Here is a 23,911-nt window from a genome sequence, read left to right as displayed (position 1 = left end):
TAATGAGCAAATGATTATCGTGCCACAAATTTAACCTTACCGCTCGCAAAGGCGCCACAACTAAAGCCAGATTTTCGTTCATGTAGCAATAGATTGCGGGCTTATCGGCATTGCTATGGTACGATGAATCATTCAAACTTCGCAATGTATTGTTGTTTGGATTGTTTTACTCTAAATATCTATCTTGGAATTTATTCACAGGTGTATTAGTTTGTGGGTAAAATTTGTAGGTACGTGTTAACCGTCGGTGTGACTGCAGAGGAATAATTTACCTACCGCTTGTTAAAGTGCAGTCGTAAATTTGCTGGTTGCTCTCACAGATAATACTTATAGGAAAGTACCTACACAGACAGGGGCAATCAATAGTTGATTTAGATGTAAATAGTTTTAGGTTTTATGCAATAAAAAAAGGAAAAAGTGTGACTTCTTGGCGATGCAGCCGCGTTCATCTTCTACCGTATTCATTTTTTTAACCGACTTCAAAAAAGGAGGAGGTTCTATGTTCCAATGTTTGTATTTTTTTGTTTTGTTTTATGTATGTTCACCGATTACTCAGTCAATTGTGGACCGTTCATCTTTTTTTGGTGGCCCCTCACCAAGGTGGTGGAGTCCTGTCGACCAAGTCAAGATCTGATAATGGAGTTATAGGCAAATTTTATAGGCATTTTTAGCATTAAAATGAGCATTTACATGCAGAAAGTATCATTTGGTAACCTGGACCTGATGAAGAAGACCGTATATGACCAATGGAACTCATCAAAGCTAAGTAATGCTCGCTCGCCTATAAACGATCATGATTAATATACCTAGATAAGCGACTAAGAAGAAGCTTTAAGTTAATGATTCTTTCGAACTGATCTGATGCTGAAGCCAGAAGGTAGGCAACGGAGCTCTGTTATAAAACAACGTAACGAAGTCGTGTTTGGGCTTAATGGAATCGTTGTAAGATGTACTTTGGCTACGGATCACTAAAAAGTGAGAAATAAAGAAAAAAATTAACAAAAAAGTAAAACCGACTCCAAAAAAATAAAAAATAATAACAAAAAATGGAACCGACTACAAAACCCTTGAAAATATTCGAGCTAGTACGTACCTAGAAAAATATTTTCAAGGGTCTTGTAGTCGGTTTTGTGATGTTTCTGATAAGTATGTTCGAGGTTAAGACGCTTAGGTAGATAAGTTAGATTTTCGGATACATTCACATTCACTATAAGGTTCTGTGCTGAATACTTGAAAAATGCGAAAGTTGAAGTGACAATATGCAGGCCACATGGCTTGAATAACAGATATAACATAGTCTGATGATCGTTGGGGAAGAAAGGTTCTCGAGTGGCGACCATGAATTGAAACACGCAGCGTTGACAGGTCTTCCGCTAGGTGAACCGACAATATTGCGCGAGTTGCGGGCAACCGGCGTATACATACAAATAGCAAGTTATCGGTCACTGTGTGTCTAAAGTGGTGGTGAACAGGACATTCTTCCGGCTGACGATTGTGATGATGTAGTTGTAAGAAAACCTACACTTCGTCAGTCAGTCTCCTATGTTATTCATTTGTCTCATCACGCCCTGGAACTAATCACGAGCCAAACAAAACAGACTAATCCTTATTTATTATCCATACAAAATAACTCCTAATTACTATATGGTCTTAAATCATCATTAATATAAGTCCCGTTAGGAGATAACTTTGACGTCCTTCCACAGGATTAATACCTACGATACGAGGTCCTGTTAGTATGATAAGTAGGTAATCAAAATGCCTTCACTCTTCATTAGAGAGTGCGGTCACCAGGACTGATGTCTGATGTTAACAAGGTGCCATCCTGACGGGAGATAATAAACAGACCATTATTTAAGAAAAGGGGTTATCTGTCAAAATAGTGAAATCCTAATATGAAAAACGATTCCAATTTAAGAAACTTTGGCGGATACGGCACTCGGTTGTAGGTTTAAAGGCTCTGCTTTAAAATGTACATCGGAATTAAATACTTTGTATACTTTGGACGCATTCAGAAACGACTGGCAAAACTTAGCTGCCGACAGGGGAAGTTGGAAATCCGAGGGAGAGGCCTTTGCCCAGCAGTGGGACATAGAAAATGGCTAATAAAAATAAAAAAGGGTAAATTGTCATCTTACTAACATAAGATAGGTACAGATACGAAAGTTAGTTTGCGTGTGTTTACTAATCTTCCAGTGATTTTTGATACTATGTAGACGCTAGATCTTGAGAATACGCTACTTTATTCCGATATTCCCACGGGGTTGGGATGGATGCAAGTAAAATCTCGAAATCTCAATTACTAATCCTCTTGACCGTTTTTTGTGCAACGTAAATGAGGTCCACGAGAAAATTTCATGGGGATTTCCATGGTACATAATTTATTGAAATATCGAATTATAATTAATTTGTCCGACTTATAGTTTACACGTGCTGATGCAGGCTACTTAATCTATAAAACAGTCCAAAAGCAATCCTAAACAAATTTCGCCATGAATAAACAGCAAAATCGCGACGTGACATTCTACAAACCAAATTGACAAATATTCCCATTCTTAATTAAAACTCTCATATTCTCAATCATAGAACGTAAACATCCCACAATTAGACACGACAGAAATCTACGACATAAATTCTTTCAAATTACCATTACGAGGTCCTGCTGATAGCGTGCCGTATAACGTTTGAGACAAATTAGGATAGACACCATTTGTCATTGAAGATGTCTGGGCAGAGCATACATTAAAATTAGCTGGGTAATAACCACAGATGAGTTATGGCTCTGATCCTGTTCCAGGAATTTTGATGTAACATGGAGATTTGAGGCTCGTTAAGCTTTACAATAGGTGACATGTTATTGAACATGGTATTGAACGAGTATCTTTAAATAATAAGGCATCAGGCTTAGCGAACCAGTGATGTGGCGCTGTCATATTTCCATAGGGTAGGTACTCTAAATTTTTTACTTGACGTCATTAACGACAAGATTGTCAAAGAACATAATCTTAGACAATCTTTGACAACACTAACTGCGAGATGTTTCATTCAAATACAAACCTAACTAACGCAGGCTTATTCCTAGGTGGTCTACAAGGTGAGTCTTGGACTTTGATTTTGAGTTCATTCAGTCAACTGAACTAGTTCAGTCCTTTAGTTCCTTTAGTTCAGTGAACACTCGTGTTTCGGTATATACCTACCTAAGAAAAGGAACGAGATGAACTATAGTAAAGGTGGCAACTTGTCTTGTTGCAATTACGTCGCATAAAATATTCGATTTTTGCTGATTCGGACTTAGGTTTTATTGTAAGTACTAGAACTAAATGTTTCGCTAATTGTCCCGCTCGCATCGCATCGTCGGTCGAACCGCGTTAGTAAATCCACATCGTATGTACGAACAGTACTGAACTAAAAGATCGATGAACTATTGGAATCGCGCAAAATGAACTTGTTCCTAACAATTTTCAGTTCCTGAAGTACTCAAGCACTCCGGGTTGCCTGACGAAAATATTCAGTCTATATAAAAAGAAGCATTTAAAATTTATAATCTTTATTAAAATATGTTTCGATAATTTTGAATAAATGCTAACTACTTCCTTGATTTCAATTTGTTTACGAAGGAAGAACATCACCAGTTCGTAGTCATAAAATTAAATGACAGAACAGAGAACAAGCGTAATAACTTAAGGCTTCGTGATCATGAATATTTATGGGTTTATGTAGTAGATTGAAGGCAGATTTTCTAGTGCAAAGTGACTCAGCAGTTAAAATTAATGCCAGATAAACAAACCACCTAAGAATAAGCAAATTTATTTAGCTTTTGAAGGAAAAATAATCCTGCGGAATAGAATTAATTTGTTACTTCATTTACACAAATCATTTTTTTGTGAGATGTTATCATCATGTCATATCATTTTTCTGTGACGTCTTCTGTTGGCCAACCCAATTGACCAGCAACATTATGTAGGTATTTTGACTCTATAATTATTCCAAAATTATTATAATTTTTGACATATTTTTTATATTGTAATATTTTTTTAATCTGAACTTAGCATTACATATTGCTAAAGTTTGTTGGACTGCTCCTTTACAAATTTAAAAAGTATGTTAAGGTGGTATAGTTATTTTTTACCATAGGTTGTAAATTAGATTAACGTATTTAAAGCTATTTGTTACGTCGTTGATTTCATTATGAGCTCTTTGCGGCACCGCTTGTTATTTTTCACTTTTTGTGGAGCAGTTGAATTATTATGAAATGTGTAATTATAATGGGATTTATGGGTCATACAAGGAGTTTACTTCAACTTTTTTAATTTCATTTTTGAATTAACACCATTAACTACTTTGCTTCTCCGTGGTCATGTTAATGTCTTTTTGTGTTTTTATGTACTTTTATGTATAATTTGAATTTTACAGCGCATTAGTTTTTAGCTGTAATGCTGTAATTTTTTATTGGCAAATAAATAATCATACTTAGGTAATTACGCCGTCTACGGACATTATGAATAATATTTTTTAAATTTTTAACGTTAAATAATTGTTTAATTAAGTATATCACTTAAGGTATGTTACACTGCCTCAATTATGTTACACATAATTTGTTATTGTTGTTTCAGGTCATACGGTTTCGTCCCCAACACGACTCTACCGACGCCGGTGATTACCGTGCGGGTGACCCGGCGCGCACGCAGCGCGGACTGCATAGGTGTCGCTAAGAGATACCACGAGTGCAACACTGCTGTGAGACACTTATTTATAATATATACAAAAAAGTGGGTACAGTTCAAAAACATTTTTTTTTCAAATTCATATGGGACCGTCCTCAAGGTATATGATTTCCATTAAAAAAAGAATTATCAATATCGGACTACTCTATAAAAAGTTATGCGTGGTCATATATAAAAAAAAAACAAATATACTTGTTGACTTGAGAACTTCCTCCGTTTTTTTCGTCAGTTAAAAAATAAAATAGGCTAAGGGGCGGTTTCACCACCCATTGATTAGTCTTAACTGACGGATAAATGTGATGCCGTCTCTGTCTATTCGAACAAAACAAATAGAGACGGCGTCACATTTAACCGCCAGTTAAGACTAATCAATGGGTGGTGAAACAGCCCCTTAGACTCATTGACTGTACTAAGTACATAGTTGTATTTATTACCAATGCTAATTAGAAAAAGAAGTACATGGTACACACTACACGTTCTCACGACTCTGCCAATGGCTCCAATAAAAATCTGTAATTAGTTCGATTTTACTCTCGTTTTAGTTACCTGACCTACCATTTGATGCTTGAATGCCATTTAACTACGACCATTAATTCGTATTGTTTAATTTAACGTGCTACTTTTTGGCGTTTATTCGTAACAGTCATTAATTAGAAATACAAGATTTTATCACACAATAAGTAAGTGGTAGTAGTAATGCGGGAAAATGGTGTAAGTTTCAAACAAAGTAGGTGCTAATTAGAAGTTTCACTTTAGGTATTTAATTAGCTTGGGTATTTAATTAGCTTGGTTTCTTTTGAATAGCACAATGGTCGGACTGAAGTTTAAACCTAACTCATTCAAACAAAATTCGTTCTTGGTTTATTTTTATGTAATATTGAAAACATTTTTGTATTATCCGACCGACATAGTCAAGTGCCTAACTAAATTGGTTTAAATACAATCACCCTGATATATGCTTTTCTTACAATAAGAATAAGAATAATAAGTTTATTAGTATATACTTTACAATAAACGGATTAAAAAAAAGTAAGAAAGGCTTAACAAATATTATTAATTATACTTTTTCTGAAGAGATTTTGATTCTGGCCCATGCTTACTTTTGTTTTTTCAGCATGCATTTTTGAACTTTCAACTTAGACCAAAAATAATGCCAGCAATTATTGTAACGGACAAGGCGGCTATACCGGGTGTGGCCAATAATACGAGTAAAAAATTAAAACATAGATCGTCCTCATCAAGCTGAACAACATTAGTTCAGCGACTTTTAAAAATAATGGAATCTTTGAATTTTTCTTTTTTCACACAACTGCTATTAATGTACGCCATCCTAGAACACAACTGACGTCGCCTGTCACGCTACAAACATCAAGCATTTTGCTTTACATTGCTTCTTCGAATATACTTAAAAGTGTAATAAAAAAAAAAAATAAAACAAATTAAAAGTCGTTGAACTAATATTGTTCAGTTTGACAAGTATGTTTTAATTTTTTGCTCATATTACAGGCCACACCCTAGTAATAGTGTTTAAAAAAAAAAAAAACCTAATTAAGAAACCAAAAATAAATGAAAATGAAATTGACATTATACTTAGCTTGTTTACTGTGGTTTTGTTTTTAAGCTATAATTATCATTCGTCTGTTTTTCTCTTTGATTTGAAGCTTTTACTTAACATCGTGACTGTCAGCTAACAGCTTAAATTCATCTGCATTCTAGTTTTTACCGACAGAAATATTGCGTTGAAAACTTGACATGATGTTGCACGTACGTCACATTTAAACCTGAAGTGAGTGATGCAACGCTAGGTCGGAATGCATCTTAATCTTAGTCATTCGTCACTTAGTAGACTGCCAACTATCCAACATTTTATGACCGCCCTTGATTTCGCTATGTAAATCTTCGTGGAAATATTTGCGTAGGTACATTTTATTACTGTTTTTCTTCTACAAATTCTGCATACCTACTAATCCTCCGTGTGTAGCATAAGGTATACATGTGTTGTGCGTTTTTCTAATCCATTATACGCTAATGTTTATTTATTATTTTACTACTTACTAGGGTAGCATGAGTTTTACCATACATTTATTTTTGATATCTATTTGTTGCAGCCGTGCGTTGGGGGTGTAGCTGATATGCGAGCGGAGCAGTGTTCGACATACGACCGCAGGCCGTTCCGGGGTCGGTTCTACACTTGGGTTCCTTATATCGACGGTGAGCAACAAATTCCTACACTCATCAATACCTTTTTTTGACCGTGCGAAATGTTATACACATACGCATCTATGGGCATCGAGGTTATGCGGGGCTCTCTTTCGTTGTAAATTTCTTCCATAAGTAAAAGGGAGAGGTATACGCACTAAAACCATCGACATCCCAATCTTGCTATTTAGCAGATGCCATGGGATGGGTGAATCACAGCATCTACTGGCAGTACCGGCAATTTTAACTTAGGTTAACTTTAGCCTCTGCGCCAAGTTTTTTAACCTAAGTATTTTATATTATAAATAAAAACCCACTTGTTGCAGTCTAAATAATTTCCTTTCTTGTAAAAATTAAGTCTAAATAATTCTAAAAACTTATTCATCTCTTGTTATCAGGTGATTCGCCGTGCACTCTTAACTGCAGACCACTGGGAAAACATTTCTACGCGTCTCTCTCCTTGGTCGCTGACGGGACGCCTTGTACCAGGCCTGGCTTCCGAGCTATCTGCGTCCAAGGAGCTTGTAAGGTAAGAAGATCGATTTTTAGGTGAATCTCTGTCCACCCTTAACCCAGATGTTTGGGAAAGTATTCTATGCGTCTCTCTCCCTGGTCGCTGACGGGACGTCTTGTACCAGGTCTGGTGTCCGAGCTATCTGCGTTCAGGGAGCTTGCAAGGTAAAAAAAAAACGAATGCATAGGTGACTCTTTGTACACCCTTGACCCAGTTACTTTTTGGAATTAACCCAGACCTTTGGGGAAGCATTTCCATACGTTTTACTTACTGGTAGCTGACGGAAAACTTGTACCAGGCTTGGCTCCTGAGTGATCAGCTTCCTAGGAGCTTGCAAGGTAAAAAACGAATGCTTACTCTGTGCACTGCACACTTAACCCCAGACCTTTGTGGAAGCGTTTCTATGCGTTTTTCTTGCCGGAGGTTGTCGGAACGCCTTGTATCATGTCCGTTTTCCTATATATGTGTCCTAGGAGCTTGCAAAGTTAGAAAACTAATGCTTAACTTCAATTCCTTAGTATAAACAAGTTTTATATTGATTGTAACCTCCTAAACAGCTCACAGTCCCCTGGCACCAAAACATATAAGGCAATGATTTGCGTTCGATTGTGGCCTATTTATTCGTTGCAATAAAACGTCAGACGATTGACTAAATTTACAGCCTATTGTTGTGGCAGTTAGTTTACTGTCTAGAAAAAAGTTCGTTATCCTACACTTCAATAAAATTATTTAAGTACAGGCATCATTCAAAAAATCAGGAAAACGTGAGAGAAAAAACTAACGACATTTCGTACTTGTTAATCACTAATTTCCGGCTATATATGTATTCGTACAAGTATAAACGGGTGGCCGTGGCGGGTAAGCCGTGGTGGCCTATATATTTAGTGGTTTGACCTATCGCCTCTCAAGCAGAGGGTCGTGGGTTCAAACCCCGGCTCGCACCTCTGAGTTTTTCGAATTAGATGTGCGGAATTACATTTGAAATTTACCACGAGCTTTCCGGTGAAGGAAAACATCGTGAGGAAACCTGCACAAACCTGCGAAGCAATTCAATGGTGCGTGTGAAGTCCCCATCCGCACTGGGCCCGCGTGGGAACTATGGCCCAAGCCCTCTTGTTCTGAGAGGAAGCCTGTGCCCAGCAGTGGGACGTATAATATAGGCTGGGATGATGATGATGATAAACGGGTACCAAGCGGGGACGTTAACACTGTTCTGGTTTTTTCTGTATAGTCTGGTTTCAGGACTAGTAAATACATATCTAATGTCTCTGGACGTGTGGACAGTAAGTACTAAAAATAATAACTTGCAATTGTTTTCTACCAAATAAATAGATCATCTGAAAAATCAGCGTCAAAATTACAAGTGTACTGGCCTCTAGATAATGTAAGCTGTACCTATTCGCATTTTATATTTGCTCTATGAACTGTGCCGTTGCAATGTATCGGCAAGGACATGGCGCTCGTTATCGTAAATTTATTGAAACTATTGTTTAACCATTTTAGTACCAAACGATTTTCGTCTCGACAAAAGACATTTGACACGCTGTTATTGGTACAAAAACATGTGGTGTGAGTGAGTAACTCAGGTAGTTAAGTTCTACCTATGTTCATATAAAAGTAGTATGCACATCTCAAAAAGACACTTCAAACAAAGTTCATGTGGTGTCCAAAAAAAATTTGCATTTCATTTAATGATCATCATACTGCAAAAAATAGTGAGTGTATGTTTGTTACTCTATCACGTTATAACGGCTGGATAGATTTGAATTAAATTTGTTATGTAGGTAGGTAGCTGGATGCCTGAAACAACCTATATTTAAACTATTATATTTTGTGGCTCGATATTCTCACGGGATTGGGAAAAATCTCGAAATCACAACCACTGGGTATGGGGTCATGAAACTTTCGCGGGTATTTTATATTATTAGGTAACTTTAATAAAATATACGATGTGATTCGGGAATTTCCGAATTTAGTAAAATCCCGAAATCTCAAAAATAAGTACCACAGACTCTTATTCCGACGCAATAAGGCTGTAGTAACATATTTTTGAGTGGTTCGAATAGATACTTATTTTTGCACTTGACTGTACAAGACCTGACATAGCGCCAGACCGGGAGTTGTGGAGGTCAAGAAGGGAGGATGGAAAGAAGGCAGGGAGTGGGACACTGCTGGATTTAGTGAATTACGCCTGCGAAGTCACAGGTAAATTCAAGTAGCGTAATAATTTCTCATAGTGGGCTCGCTCATTTGACATTAACTAGGTCTACTACTATCTAAAATTGGCTGAGTACCTACAGCCATGCACTGAAGTTATGACGGACCGAGCCCTGCGAACCAGCGTTGGCGTCTAGACGGCCAAGTTTCCTCATTGGTTATTGTTAAGCTTTGCCTTTACTAAGCTCAACAACACTGACCTATAAACCAACAATAACGGTAACATGCATACTTTATCCTCATACGAACAAAACGCAGTCACGAAAAGCTGTATAAGGACGTCTATAAAGTACAATCTAACACGTATTGTGGCAACTAAGTGGCAAGTAAATTCAGTGCTTGGCGCCACCCAGGACCGCGCATGCCTTGTACGACTAAACGCTCGTGTAATTGCCTATGCGCAACTATTTGTCTCTCCTAGCGGGAAAGTGTTGCTGTCAGTTGTAGAGTTGGTGTACTTACAGAAATTTACTTTTACACATAGAAAGATATGAAAAGATTTAGAAATACACTCAATAATTTGACTTTTTTGTTAACAAATTTAGTTGCGTTGCGCATAACTTTAAAAAATATATTTTATACTAGCTGTTACCTGCGACTCCATCTGCGAATAATTCGTTTATCGCGCGACCTCGGCAAATAGGAATATTTATAACACACTTATGTATGATGTAGGTAGGTATATAATCTCTTATTATAAACCTTTGAACAATCGACAGAAATCAAGAACTTTGAGCAGACCACGAAGAAGTGACTAATTGCAATAGATATACATTAGCCAGTAGCGTGAATATTCACACAAGACCTGCCCACCTTGTTTACTCGCACTTTAATCGGAATAATTTGCAACAAATCTAAAAATGACATGCAAATTGTATGCCATTTTCCGAAAGCTAAGGAAAATCCGTCAAACAAGATTGATCAGCTGTGTTAGTATGTAGACGGGTTGTTAGCTGCGCCGGCGCCGCGCGAGATGCTCGATTACCTGGCGCCCGCGGCGGTGAGATCCTATTCTGAATATTGCTAAGGGCTGGCTTTGGAATCTCGTTTGTCATGATTTGACCGAGTGGATAAATACTTGTGTAGACTATTCTTAAATAAATTATGAGATTACCAAACATCACCAGCATCATCATCATCAGCTAGAAAACGTCCATGCAATGCTAAACAAAGCCCCCCCCCCCTTAGATTATTAATTTACTAGACGCCACAATTGACAACAACTCACCACTTGCATCCACCTGTTCCCCGTGACTCTCACTGTGGCGTCATTCCATCTAGATCTAGTGGGAGGCCTGTCAACGCTTCGTCTTCCGGTTCGTGGTGGCCATTCGAGGACTTTTTTCAGTTGTTAAAAAATCTTTAAAATCAAATACTTAGGTACTTTTTTACATAAACCCGTGTGAGGCTAATGTCCTAGTGTTTCACGTTCTAATATCTAATAGCCACTCAGCTGCTCGCGTGAAAAAGAAGGTAACACCCTTGTGTCATTTCTTTTGCTAATGACATAAAATTAAAGATGGCAACTACTGGGATAGTGACCAGCACACGAACGTCTACGAACTCTCAAAAAAATTATTTACGTAAGCTATAGGATTTGAAAAAATCAAAACGCTTATTCAGTAAGTAGGGCTCTTTTGCACGTCACTTTTTTATTCTAAAGAATATTAGGTACTGCCAAGAAGAATGCTCCACAAGCAACTTGGCAGAAGGTTTTTTTTAAAACAGTTAAAAAATACAGTCAGCTTAAGGTTAAGAGCGTTTATACTGTGCTGGCAACGTTGCAATTCTGTTAGTTTTTCTCGATTATTCCATAAAAAAATATTTAAAATTAAAAATTTGGTCAAATAGTTAGAACTGTTCTTAATATGTAAGTTAATGTGTCTATTTCAATAATTATGCGTGATAGACTTTTATTTTCTTTCAAAACCGTTAATAAACATTTGTTCGTTTTTAAAGAATATAAAAGTCTATCACGAATAATTATTCCAGTAGACACATTAATTTATATATTAAGAACAGTCCTATTAGACCACATTTTTAAATTTCATTCATTTTTTATGGAATAATCGGAAAAAACTAATAAAAGCAACGTTGCCAGCTTAGCAGGTATAAACGCTCTTAAGCTACTGAAAATAAAATTACCTACGAGTACATGCAAATAGTCTACACGTAAACACGTATACAGAATAGGTACCTCAACATCATGTAAAATCAGACATTCTTTATCCTTTTACGCGGAACCAGGAGATTCTCCGCCGTGAGTAGAATAACCATTTACTGAGAATTTCTCGACTTGACCTAGTAATAATTAATCTTTCCCTTTTTATTTATTGACCAATTAGCAAGCGGTGCTTTTGACAAATTTGATCGAGTTTCTGGTTGAAATACGGGATCGCTGTAATGGTTTTATTTCCATTTTAGGACTGTCTCTTTATGTTATTCGCCAAAGGAAAGGAAGTTAACATGAAAACTTTGAATATACATTTTAAAGGTTTATCTACTTGCCTTAGGGCTAATTTTTCTACGTCATTTTGGTGAGTATTTTGTTTAGATAGATATAATCTTTATTCTTCAAAACAAAGACATGGCTTAGTAACTAAAGAGTAATAAAACTAACAATTCAGCACTTAAAATTATGCCCGAAACAAGGTAATTACGATAGGAAATAAAAACATAAATTAAGTAGCAATTAAATAGAACAGACACATAAATGAGAAGCCATGTGATGCACTGAAGAACAGGCGCTGGCTCAGCATTGTGCTGCGGTAAGCCGCAGCGCTGGTATATTCTGCCAGTACCCAAGCCGAGTAAGGACGCCGACCAACGTGATAAACTCAGCGCAATCTCGTCATCAAATGAGTTTTATTATTCAGTGGGATCCTAAAGAAGCAAAATTTATGAACCTTGGAATAACTTAAGTATTTATTATTATTATTTAAAATGACAGAAAAAAGTGTGAGGTGTGAGGTGAGGGGGTTCAGAAAACTTCAAGATAAGTCTCTGGAGAGACAATAAGTGCAATCTGAGCTTAATACGAAAGTTTGATTTTGACGTTTAGGTATATTTTGGTTTGTGTGATCAATAGTAGTTTAATAGTTACAATCCATTCCATTCCAGCCTATATACGTCCCACTGCTGGGCACAGGCCTTCTCTCAGAACAAGAGGGCTTGGGCCATAGTTCCCACGCGGGCCCAGTGCGGATTGGGAACTTCACACGCACCATTGAGTTGCTTCGCAGCCTTGTACAGGTCTCCTCACGATGTTTGACTCGCAAGCTCGTCCGTTTAATACTCATACTCAGCCAGCAATTGCTTACTTCCAGGCCACGACAATAATCTACTATAAAATTCAAATAAGACTTTCAGTTCTATAGCGCAACGTTTAAACCAATGAATAATGCTATTGCCACTTTTAGCACTAGGTACATGCAAAAGTATCGATAGTTTGCGTAACAATAGGAGGGACTCTAGTTCCGTCAGTTTGGCATCTGTCATTTGAATCATGTTAGAACAAATAGAATATAAACAATAAGGCCTCTGAACTTTTGTGGTAACAAACAATCGACTCTACATGTCATATAACGAATAAAATACAATACATTACTGTCCTACCCGACGCCCAACAGCCTTGATTGTCTTACAACATTAATAAGTGCTTCATTTTACGACTATTTTACTACCTTTAAAGTGTTTATTTCGCCACCATGTTTATATTTCATACCGTGTACTCAACTACCTATTATAACGGTAGTTGAATGGATAGTACACTTTGTTTATTGAATTGGCAGACATACTCGTACATTTATTGTAAACCAACTCGCACGATTGTTGTCTAGGTTTGCTTCCTTTGCTTTATGATTTACAGGTACCTTAAATACTTTAAGCATGACTGCTTTGATATTTTTAATCAATAATGTACCGAGGGCTCATTCAATATCTCCAAAAAATATATATGGATATAAGTTTATACACCTTTCCATCTGTTTCTTCCCTTTTTCAATTTATAGTAGAAGTTGATATTTGTATTAGTTTTAGTAGATGGCAATATTACGCGTACGCAACCTATCGTGTTTTTCGGAGAAGTTGGCTTGGAGTACTTCGGTAGAATTGGCAAAGCGTGCACCGCAAGCAAAGCCAAGCCATGATACAGTCCCGTAAGGTCAGAGTAGGTACCTTATATAAGTGGAAGGTTTTAATAAAATACTAAAGCGTGAGCAGTCAGCCAAAACAATGTGCCATAATTTCAGTACAATAATAAAATCTGAAACGAGGCTACATCAGGGCTTTCTTTTCGTGAGTGAATTTTATAGAACAGATTGTTTTCTGTTTCCCATCTGCATGGGCACAATATGCGTGAATAGTAAAAAATTATTTATTTGTAAAAAAATTTTTACAGCGTTACAGTAAAGTTACAGTAAAATTCAAATTAAACAAAAAAATTCGTAACGAAAAAAAAAGTTATTTAGGGTTTTTTATCCTTGCTTCCCTAAATGTAAGAGCATAGGGAGATATTAATAATATATTCATAAATATAATATAATACAGGAAGATTCCCATAAATTTTTTTTTGTGATTTTTGCATATCGGACTCTAATTTGGCTAGTTTCTTAACCTACAGTGAAGATTTCTTCAATTATTCTGCAGTAAACATGATCTTCACTTCACTTCATGACTATTTTAAGAAACAATTCGAACTGTTTCTATTTGTATGTGTGTCAATGACTTGAAATACTCGATTTTATGATCCACAGTAAATAATGTACAGTAAATCGTTTAATGACGCGTTCGTGCTTCGGAAATTATTATGTCAGTGTATAGTGGTCTTGACATATAATTTAGGTTTGGCAGGATCTACACCTAACATTTACGAGTACACTCGGACCGTACCTATTAACTGTCATGATACACGGCTATTTAAAGAACCATTAAAGTCTACATTATTCCTTACATATCAGAAGGATAAGTGCTAGTTTTTGGTCAGCGAGAAATTAAAAAGTTAAAAAGATTGCAGGCGCGCTAGCTCGATAATAATTTATTATTGTCTAGTCTCAAACTTTTTAAATAGTTAAAACGGCCATGGAAATGATGGCACAAGTAGTATACAGCCAACTCAAATGGATGCTATCGGTTATTTTGTTGGAACTCCAGACTTTTTTTATTGGATCTGAAATAGCTTGCGGTGTTTTCGGTGGGAAAATACACCAGCTCATTTTTTTATGAAAAAAGGCGGGACGGCATGAAAAATTTTATTGGAATAAAATTAAATGTCATAATATATTTTGTTGAGAAAAGGTTTTTTTTTTAATTTGAGTTTTTTTCCTTCACCTTTTTTGAGATAAGCTCTATATTAGTCTCGGCTGGAATAGCAATTACTGGAAAGCTTCGTATTAGTTAAGCGGACTCGCAAGCTCGTCCATTAAATTTTCATACTCAGCCAGCAATTGCCTACTTCCAGACCAAGACAATAATCTACTAATACATTCAATATATTTTTGAAATTAAATTTATTTTTTTTCCTAATGGCAATGAGAGTAATGAGACGTATTACGAAATAATCACTTTACTTATTTAAAAAAAAAAAATCTGTTAGACATATTGGTGGATTCAGCTTGCGGGTCAAAAAACTAAATTATTCAAACATATTATGACACTAAATTTACTGATAACATTTTAGCTAAAAAAAACTCCTATTTTAGGGTTCAATTTTTTTTAACCATCTTCCGGAACCAAGTTGTGGTGGTTTCGAAAATATAGGTTTTTAAAATTACACGTAAAAGCCGTACCTATACAAAAAAATTGCCTTACATCAAATTATTTCCATAAAACTGTTAATGACTGGCTAAATAGCTTAGGTGTACTGTAGTACTTTGTTAACTTTTACATCGAAACGATACTATTTTTTTATTTTAAGCTTATCATTCAAAGCAAAAAAAAGAGGTTGCTTATTTCACACATTTTCTCCATGTCCCTGTTTTCCTGTATTGTTTTTATGTGGTGTACAATAAAGAGTCATTGTATTGTAGTGTAATTCAAAATTATACAAAAAATAACAGTGTAACTCACTTACTCTTCTCTTCACCCTTCACTCTTGGACTTCGATAACTTAGGGAATTTTCCCTCGGAAAGTGAACTTTCTCGCTGCAATCTGATTAATTAGTTTTGTCAAAAAATATTACTTTTTGTTATTTCTTTTGATACTATACGAGTATGAGATATTTTCGAATGAAATGTCATTAAAATGTTTCCTGAAGTTCAAAAATGCAGTTATTTTAACTGAAATTTCACTCCAAAAGCAGTATTTTTCTCCTTTGCTAACTGAAGTTATTTCCGATACGTTTGATTTAGCATCAATTAATTGAAATCATCCAATTCTGTGGCTTTACGTAACAGTATCTGACGCGATGTTTGATGCATTAGTGGACCGGGAACGCACTGGGAGCGAGATGGCTTTAAAATAAAATGCAGGTTTAAATGGAAATGTAGACGTTTAATTTTAAAACAATCAAGATGATTAACCCTTACCATTAAATAATGATAGTTATTTTTAATAGTAAATCCTTTAACATAAACATCTTTTGATCAGTTCAAGCGCAGACTTAGGGGCTGTTTCACCATCCATTGATTAGTGTTAAGTGACGGTTAAAAATGTCGAACAAAACAAATAGAGACGGCATCACATCTAACCGCCAGTTAACACTAATCAGTGGATGGTGAAACAGCCCCTTAGAGTACAATATATTATATAACACTTTGTTCCAAACTGTGATATTTTTGATGTAACATGCTTGAACATGGCAACGTTTCGTTAAATATAAAATTTTGGTTCCTATTTCATTCGGTTTTTTATGTTGCACTTTTTAGGCGTTTTAATCATTTGTGTTAACTTAAATAAATTCTGTTAGCTTCAATTTCTGGATAAAACCAAATGCAAATTAATGCTTTTAACTGGATGTTTAAGCATTTTATTATTTATTTGATAAAGTCACGCCCGAAAGCTTATTTACGACGCAAGAATCACGTTCATTAAAAAAAATCTAATAACATAGCCTAAAAACAAAATAATATTTTAATTTCAGTGAATAAATTCCTGCAACCCGTTCTCCCAGTGCGTTCACTACGTCAGTTCGGTTTTCCACATATCAATGGGAGTCAGCGCGTGCGCTCTACACCAGTAGTGCACATCGCGCCGCGACACTGGCAGCGCATTCGCTACGTTCCGAAAAAAAAAACAAATTCGAAAATCGAATTTAAATTTTGTTTTATCCGTTTGAAATAATTGTTAGTTTTAGAGCGGCCAGTGGCAAATTCATTGTGTTTAAAGTAAAAAAGGTTACACCATTGTCATCGGAAGTTTTTTTAAAAAGTGCGAATGGACAAAATTTTATTCGGCAATACTTATCATTTTATTTTATATTTAAAGGTTAAACAGTCAAGTACGAACCTTGCACATAGAACCTCTTAAGTACCGTTAAACATCTCTTATCTACTACAATTAATACTGTAAGGTGCTAAATGGTGTAACTTAGGCCCATGACAATCACATGTTAATTCGACGGACCAAACTCCACTCTACAATGGACCTTAACACCAATAACATTAAATAATATATCCGCAAACAAAAAAAATAACGCAACTTTAAGTAAACCGTAAGGTTAATGACGATATCCATTAGATTTAATATACCTGTGGATATTTCTCACAACACCTTGTATGTAAATTGACTACGTGAATACGCATTTTCTCAAGAAACGTAATCGATTATTAGTTTCACCGTTAGCCAGTTTTTGTCGCGAAGTAATTTGAAACATTAGCAAATCGCTAGAAATCTTCAACCGATCGTTTATAATCTACATTACGTGCTTTTCACGTATCTATTTTCATATCTAATTGCGAATCTGAAGTAAGACGCGCATTGAATCGTCGTAGTTGTAGTTAAAATTTGTATTACAAAGGTTGAATAGCCTCTTTTTATTTCCATTATGTCTTCTAAGGATAATCTTGCGCTTTATCTAAGCAACTATTGAAATGCGTTTAAAGAAATGACACAGTATTTACATGGATTTAGTCATGAGCCAGGAATAGTTCTGGCCAAGTCTACAATGACGCATTTGGACTCTTGCGATCAACAAGTATATAACATCAAATAGTTATAAACGTTGTTTTTTCCAACATGCATTGTGAGTTATGTCAACACAAAAGCTTTTACTATTAAATATATAAACAGTTGCATATCCATTTTTCCACCCTTTCTTTTGTAAATATGCGAATTTTCTTTCTCAGACATACCATTGGCATCTTGAAATAAACGTTAAATTTAACAATTATTGTCTGAAATATTTTAAGTATCGGTTTTATCTTTAACTTTTACTCAATCCCATGCTTACCAACATCGACTCATCAAATAACCAAAGTTAACATGAGTTTACTTAAATTGTCATTTTTCTATTTTGTGTATATTTTTGTAATTTTAAACCATTTTTTATCGTCTGGTTTTAGTTTGAATTAAGTGGCTAGTGCTAAGTGTAAGAACATAGAGCTAACAGCTTCTCAGTAGGCAATAGTTCAGGCCACCTACGAAAAAAAAACAAAAAAAATGTTTAAGACAGAACTATTCATAATCTAAATACCATCGTCATCGCATCCGCTGTTTTCGCCGGCTCACTAATCAACAGTGAGTTATTGTGCCACCGTCATTGATGACAGTGGCTTGTGCTAATTTTTCGTTAAGAGTCTATTAGCAGACCGCTATAAAAGCTTTACAAATTGTAATCAACAAATTGCGGCTAGAAGGTCTCAATAACTACACGCGTTTTAGGGTTACCAATAAAGTTAGAAATTTAAAATATTTAGAGATGTTGCAGTTTTATTTTTTCTTGGAACTTCGTTGTTTTTCTTAATGAGGTCTGAAAGAGATGATAGTTTTTTTTTGTAAACTATTTTAATACCTCTTAAGCCGGAGATCTAGCTTACTAAATAACCCTAAAGTTTGTTTTGTAAATCTTTATGGCATATTTAATCTACAATTTATTCCAGAAATTTGTAGAATTTCCAAAATATCATTAACTAGTTATTTCTAACTGTTATGTGGCGATTACCAAGGTTTGGAGTTTTCGTAGTACCCTAAAATGTAATGGAACGGACAATATTTCTGATTTTATTATGTAAAGATTTCGATATTCTCGGTCCTACTGACAACATAATGTATTGGTTCTAGTAACAATGCAATGTTCTATAGATATCGCACAATAGGTCGCTGCTTATAAGAAAATGGGAAAAAAAATAAAAAAAGTTATTTATAGCATTTTTGCAATAAAGGATTTTTTTGTGTGTCCCTTTTGTTATAAGCAGCAATGTAATTAATTATAATTATGTGATCTTTTATATGTATTAGTAATCCAAAATATAATTAGTTCACACGGTCATAAGAGTTACTATTTTTATTTGTTACGTTAAAAAAAATTTGGAATACCTAAATAAAAACAAACACCTAGATGAGTATGAGTAAAATTTGAATATTAATGTCGACGTCAGAATATTCTATCAAAGATGATAGGAATTTTGGTGACCCTATGGGTCTATATTACTAGAGGACATCTTAATTTCGACTTATCGCCATTAATCATCATTCAATTGTTCGAAATTTGCTACGGTGTGTGTTTGTCATCGTGTTAATTGATCTTCAGATCCGTTTATTTGCACTTAGCACAGACGTGAAATATTTATGGTCTTTATCAATCTTTTCATGACTATTAGTATTTCCTGAATAGGGAATATTACTGCAATTTTCTGCCGTCAAGGTGCAGCACTAGCACAACCGTAAACAGTTTCTTGAGTATTTTAAATGACATAATATCATATTATTTCAATTACATTTTTGGATATATAGCTCTATCGTTACTATCGATCTAAATAGTATCATTTTATTTTGTTACAAAAAAATATTATCATGATTTTTAAAGGTACTAATATTATTATAATATTTTTATAGGTAGGTTATGATCTGTCATGGCGACAAAATATAAAGAGAACTGACGTTATCATGGGTTTGCGCTAGTATCGCCTCCTGCGCAGGGCTTTGCCTAATATGCCATATTATTCTAATATTATTAGATACCAACTGCAGTTTAATTCACAACGTTGGGCTTTTAGGCAAGGCTATGCATTTTTTAGCTTTAGTAATAATTCAAATTACAGTAATGTTTGGTCGAATGTTCGTTGCTATATCCACTTGGAATGCAAAACAGGCTGTACGTAATCTAAGTTAGGCTTTATTAATTCCATAAATATCCTTAAAGTCGATGTTTTTAGTACAATGAAACGGATACAAAATTCAGATCTATAGTCAGTTAATGATTATGACATGGACAGGGATATTTGGAAATAATTCCGATCCGCATTAGCGATCCCTTCAAAAATAATAAAATTTAAGTTCTGTTAAATACTTGTGATGTATAGATATCATTTAATAATATTGTGAATCTGTTTAAAAAAATATACCTCGTTGAGTTTCTTGCCGGATTCTTCTCAGCAGAGGTTTTTCCGGACCGGTGGTTTTTTTGACATTCATAAGTGCTTGTTATAGCCTAAATTGAATAAAGATATTTTGACTTTGACTTTGACAATTCAAATTATACGAAACGATCATTTGACCAAATGTTACATTAGGGCAAAAAAACATTCAAGCTCTCGATACGACCGTCAGCAAAACAAATTAAAAAACAGTGAAAGATTTATTTATTTGGCATGAATTACGGTTTATAGCTAAGTCAATACGGAACAAAATGATATATTATATAATTATATGTTCTATATCCTGCTTCTATGAGTATGAAACTTTGACCACCTCAAACAGAGCAAAGGGCACAATCGTGTCACTTTAAAAAGGTTTGACATATCTTATAGCATCAGGAGCCATTAATCTAAATTGACAGCCTCATTAGCCATAACAACCTCCCCTGATCTAAATTACGACATTTCATCTCAAAATCAATATTTACCGTAACAAGAGTGATAGCGTCGGACAGACAAACAATGAGCCGGTAGCCGACAGCTGAGCGACGTGCGCGAGCGTCGATCGAGCGATATTGTAGTGAGTGCCATTAAAGCTGGAGTATTGAGTAATGTCTTCACTCGGAAAATCATGCTTTTAGAACAATCGAAGCTGTATTTTGATGGCGATTTTGAAAGTTGAAACCGTGAGGGTTAATCGATCATTACATTACAACATCAAACAGAATTATGATTAAAAGAGTATGATGTTTGTGATATAAATAAAGTGTTATAAGCTAAGTTGCTTTACCTACTAAATTATAATAAGATCTTTAACCTACTTGTATTTCGCGTGCTAAATACAAAAAAAAACTTTTTCACTTCTCATGCTCGTAAAGTTCGTGTTTAAGCTGGATCTAGGCGACATAAACTGACTTTTAATGCTCTAGTCCAGTGCATAAAGTAAAATCTTCCTCTAAGACCAAGGCAATCAGGTGTTAACTAACTACCACAAACAAAAAAGATTCTATATATTTTTTTATAATTTTTAGTTGTATCAAACTAAAAATCAATCAAATAAAACAAAAATAAATCAATAAGTTAAATATTTATAAATTATATTACCAATGCATGAAAAATAAAAGATACCTAGTAAGTGAACAATATTTCCACTGTTGTTATTTCGTCTCCTCGCAATCAAAGTGAAAAGAAGAGTGTAAAACTCGAGCTCGAGCATAAAACCCATTTTTCCTCGACGTGTCTATCCACCCTCGTCGTACCGGCTCAGGTAAAATGGCTCGTTTTATGCTCTTGTTGTACAATCTACTATTTCTTGGTTTCATACTAACTCCCGTAAAAATAAAGTTTCGAATGTATCGTTTGTTATGGGTTACATGTGTCTTTTTTTAATAATACAGTTTTCAGGATATTTATGAAACTAAACTTAACTGCATTATGAAATATTATTCATCTGATAAATTATTTTGTGACCTTTTTAAGTACGTAACATAATCGTATCTAAAAAAATAAGCAAAAATAATTCCACGAGTTTTTTTGGGGTTTTTTCCTAAATTATTGTTTTACATCTTAATCCGTAGTGAATATACACCGAATTACAATTATTATGTCCATAAATAACTACAAATATATTGCTTGCAACTTTGTCAAACAATATTAAACAGTGTAAATAAAAAAAGATAAACCCCCCTCTCCCCAGATTATTTCAATTTATAAATACGTAAAATAGGTGTTTGTTGCACGGAATTCATTAGTTCACATCAGCAACATTATATCACATAAAAATTCTGGCTCATTATTCCATTATACAGTTATTAAAAATAGTGTTTACATTGTAGTCAAGCTGTGATTTTATGAAAATGTGAAGCTATACTAATTAGTGCTTGGAACTCCGCCAATATCGGTACGAAATAAATTATTTATACTAATGGATTTTAATTTTGAACAACCAAATGTTGGAAATGTGGGGATTTACCTTTCAATTATTAAAACTCAATGAAAAAATATTTAATTTTCTCGATTAAAAAAAAATGATTACAAAAATAAATTACCTACTAAACCGATTATTATATAAAATGTTGTCTACACTTTTAAAATTACCACCAAGAATTTAAAGTAAAAATAAAAGAACAATGCACTTAATTATTAACCGCGTTTTACACCTAATTTAATTAATCACGTGTTTACAAACTTCTCATAACTAAACAAATACAGGTTCAGCTCAGCACTCAAGAAAAAACTAAGGCCTTTGGTTTTCGGTAACAAGTAACTCAATGATATCTTTAATTTACGAAATTATATAAAAAAAACTCCATGGCGCTATAACCACAAATACAACGTAATAAATTCGATCTGTACACTTATCCATAAAATATATCTTAAATTACGTGGCCTTAAATTTTCTAAGGCGACGCTAGGCCTGCCGGGATATCATAATAACAATAATTGACATGTTTAGTAGTGCCACGCGAACGAATCGAGGTTAAAAGGGACCCTATTTTACAATGATAAATGAGCAAGAGATGTGTAACATCACCAGAATAAATTTGGTAATATTTTTGAGTCAGATATTATTTAGGTTCAAGTAGGTATGAGTTACGAGTCCAGCGCAGCGTAAACAGGTAAAGAAGGGGAGATAAATTATGGCTTTTTAAAACTGAGTTATTTTTGTAAGCAATACTAAAATAAAGTTTTGGATGCCGACATACAATCCGCCCGGATTGCTACCACCATCTTGCTCGCTAATCCTGCCGTGAAGCAGCAGTGCTTGCACTGTTGTGTTTCGGCGTGGAGAGTAAGACAGCCGGTGAAATTACTGGCACTTGAGGTATTCCATCTTAGGCCTCTAGGTTGTCAACGCATCTGCAATACCCCTGGTGTTGCAGATGTTTATGGGCGGTGGTGATCTCTTACCATCAGGAGACCCACTTGCTCGTTTGCCACTCAGTCGAATAAAAAACAATCAATTTCGTTCATACTTACTAATGAAATGTTCCACCCGCTATTTTATTTGAAAATTATTTTATGATGATTCTACCTACATAATACTCGTACATTACACTAGCGTAGATTTTAACATTATAATTGGTTATTTGGAGTCTTTTTGTATTTTTTATTTCAACTCCAAATTTGTTACTTTTACGGTCATCCCGTAAAACCATATCGACCATAAGTAGCGTAGTAGAAAAAAAAGCAACCTGAGATATGTGTGCATAGGAGAAATTCGTGTCTGTACTCCTGTCCAGTGGTAGTGTAGGGGTATGGCACGCAGCACTATGGGTTCGATTCCCAGCGCTGGTCTCTTTTGCTGGTTTTTCTGTGCATCCATGTCTCAGTTTGTATTTTCGATAGATTTTAACACTCATCTTTGAAACAAGCTTGATTTAATCGACTTTATGCAGCAGAATTTAAAAAATATTATTTTTAGGGTTCCGTAAAAGTAAAAAATTAACCCTCTCAAGATCACTTTGTTGTCCGTCTGACAATTCGTTACAAAAAGCCTAGCGCTGTACCTATTTATATTTCAATATTCAATGTCTATTGAGTCGCAATCACTTAAATTTCAAAGTTAATATTTGTATCCGTTACTTAACTATTTTATATGGTAGAGCATGCATATTTAACCCAAACATATCAGTAAAATTTGGAATTAACGCGTTTGCATTGCAGTTAACTCAATGAATGCAAGAATGTTTGGCTCATAGCCCACTCCGACAATTTTGTCCGGGAATATCGTTTGAATATGCGT

General features: G+C 35.0%; 3 protein-coding genes across 9 annotated transcripts in view; 2 read left to right on the top strand and 1 right to left on the bottom strand.

The window, feature by feature from the left end:
- Positions 1–7,607, top strand: part of LOC141435113 (papilin-like) — a 45,644-nt gene extending 38,037 nt beyond the window's left edge. For all 4 annotated transcript variants that reach the window (XM_074097682.1, XM_074097683.1, XM_074097684.1 and 1 more), the window contains exons 5-7: positions 4,614–4,737; positions 6,833–6,935; positions 7,322–7,607. In XM_074097682.1, the coding sequence (XP_073953783.1) occupies positions 4,614–4,737; positions 6,833–6,935; positions 7,322–7,476 (382 nt within the window). In that variant the 3' untranslated portion in view covers positions 7,477–7,607. The remainder of the gene's footprint in view (positions 1–4,613; positions 4,738–6,832; positions 6,936–7,321) is intronic.
- The window catches only part of LOC141435103 (ADAMTS-like protein 4), a 441,311-nt gene that overhangs the window by 195,963 nt on the left and 221,437 nt on the right, over positions 1–23,911 (bottom strand). The window lies entirely within an intron of this gene.
- LOC141435104 (ADAMTS-like protein 4) overlaps positions 16,839–23,911 on the top strand; it is a 135,209-nt gene continuing 128,136 nt past the window's right edge. Inside the window, exon 1 of one of the 4 annotated variants that reach the window (XM_074097666.1) lies at positions 16,839–16,977. The gene's annotated coding sequence lies outside the window, so the exon portion shown is untranslated. Of the gene's footprint in view, positions 17,091–23,911 lie in introns of all 4 variants that reach the window. The other 3 variants (XM_074097665.1, XM_074097660.1, XM_074097659.1) reach the window with 3 other exon arrangements.

The sequence above is a fragment of the Choristoneura fumiferana genome, chromosome 14 (genome assembly GCF_025370935.1).
Source record: "Choristoneura fumiferana chromosome 14, NRCan_CFum_1, whole genome shotgun sequence".
Lineage (NCBI taxonomy): Eukaryota > Metazoa > Arthropoda > Insecta > Lepidoptera > Tortricidae > Choristoneura > Choristoneura fumiferana.
Note: the sequence above shows the minus strand (reverse complement) of the source record. Positions and strands in the feature narration are given on the sequence as shown.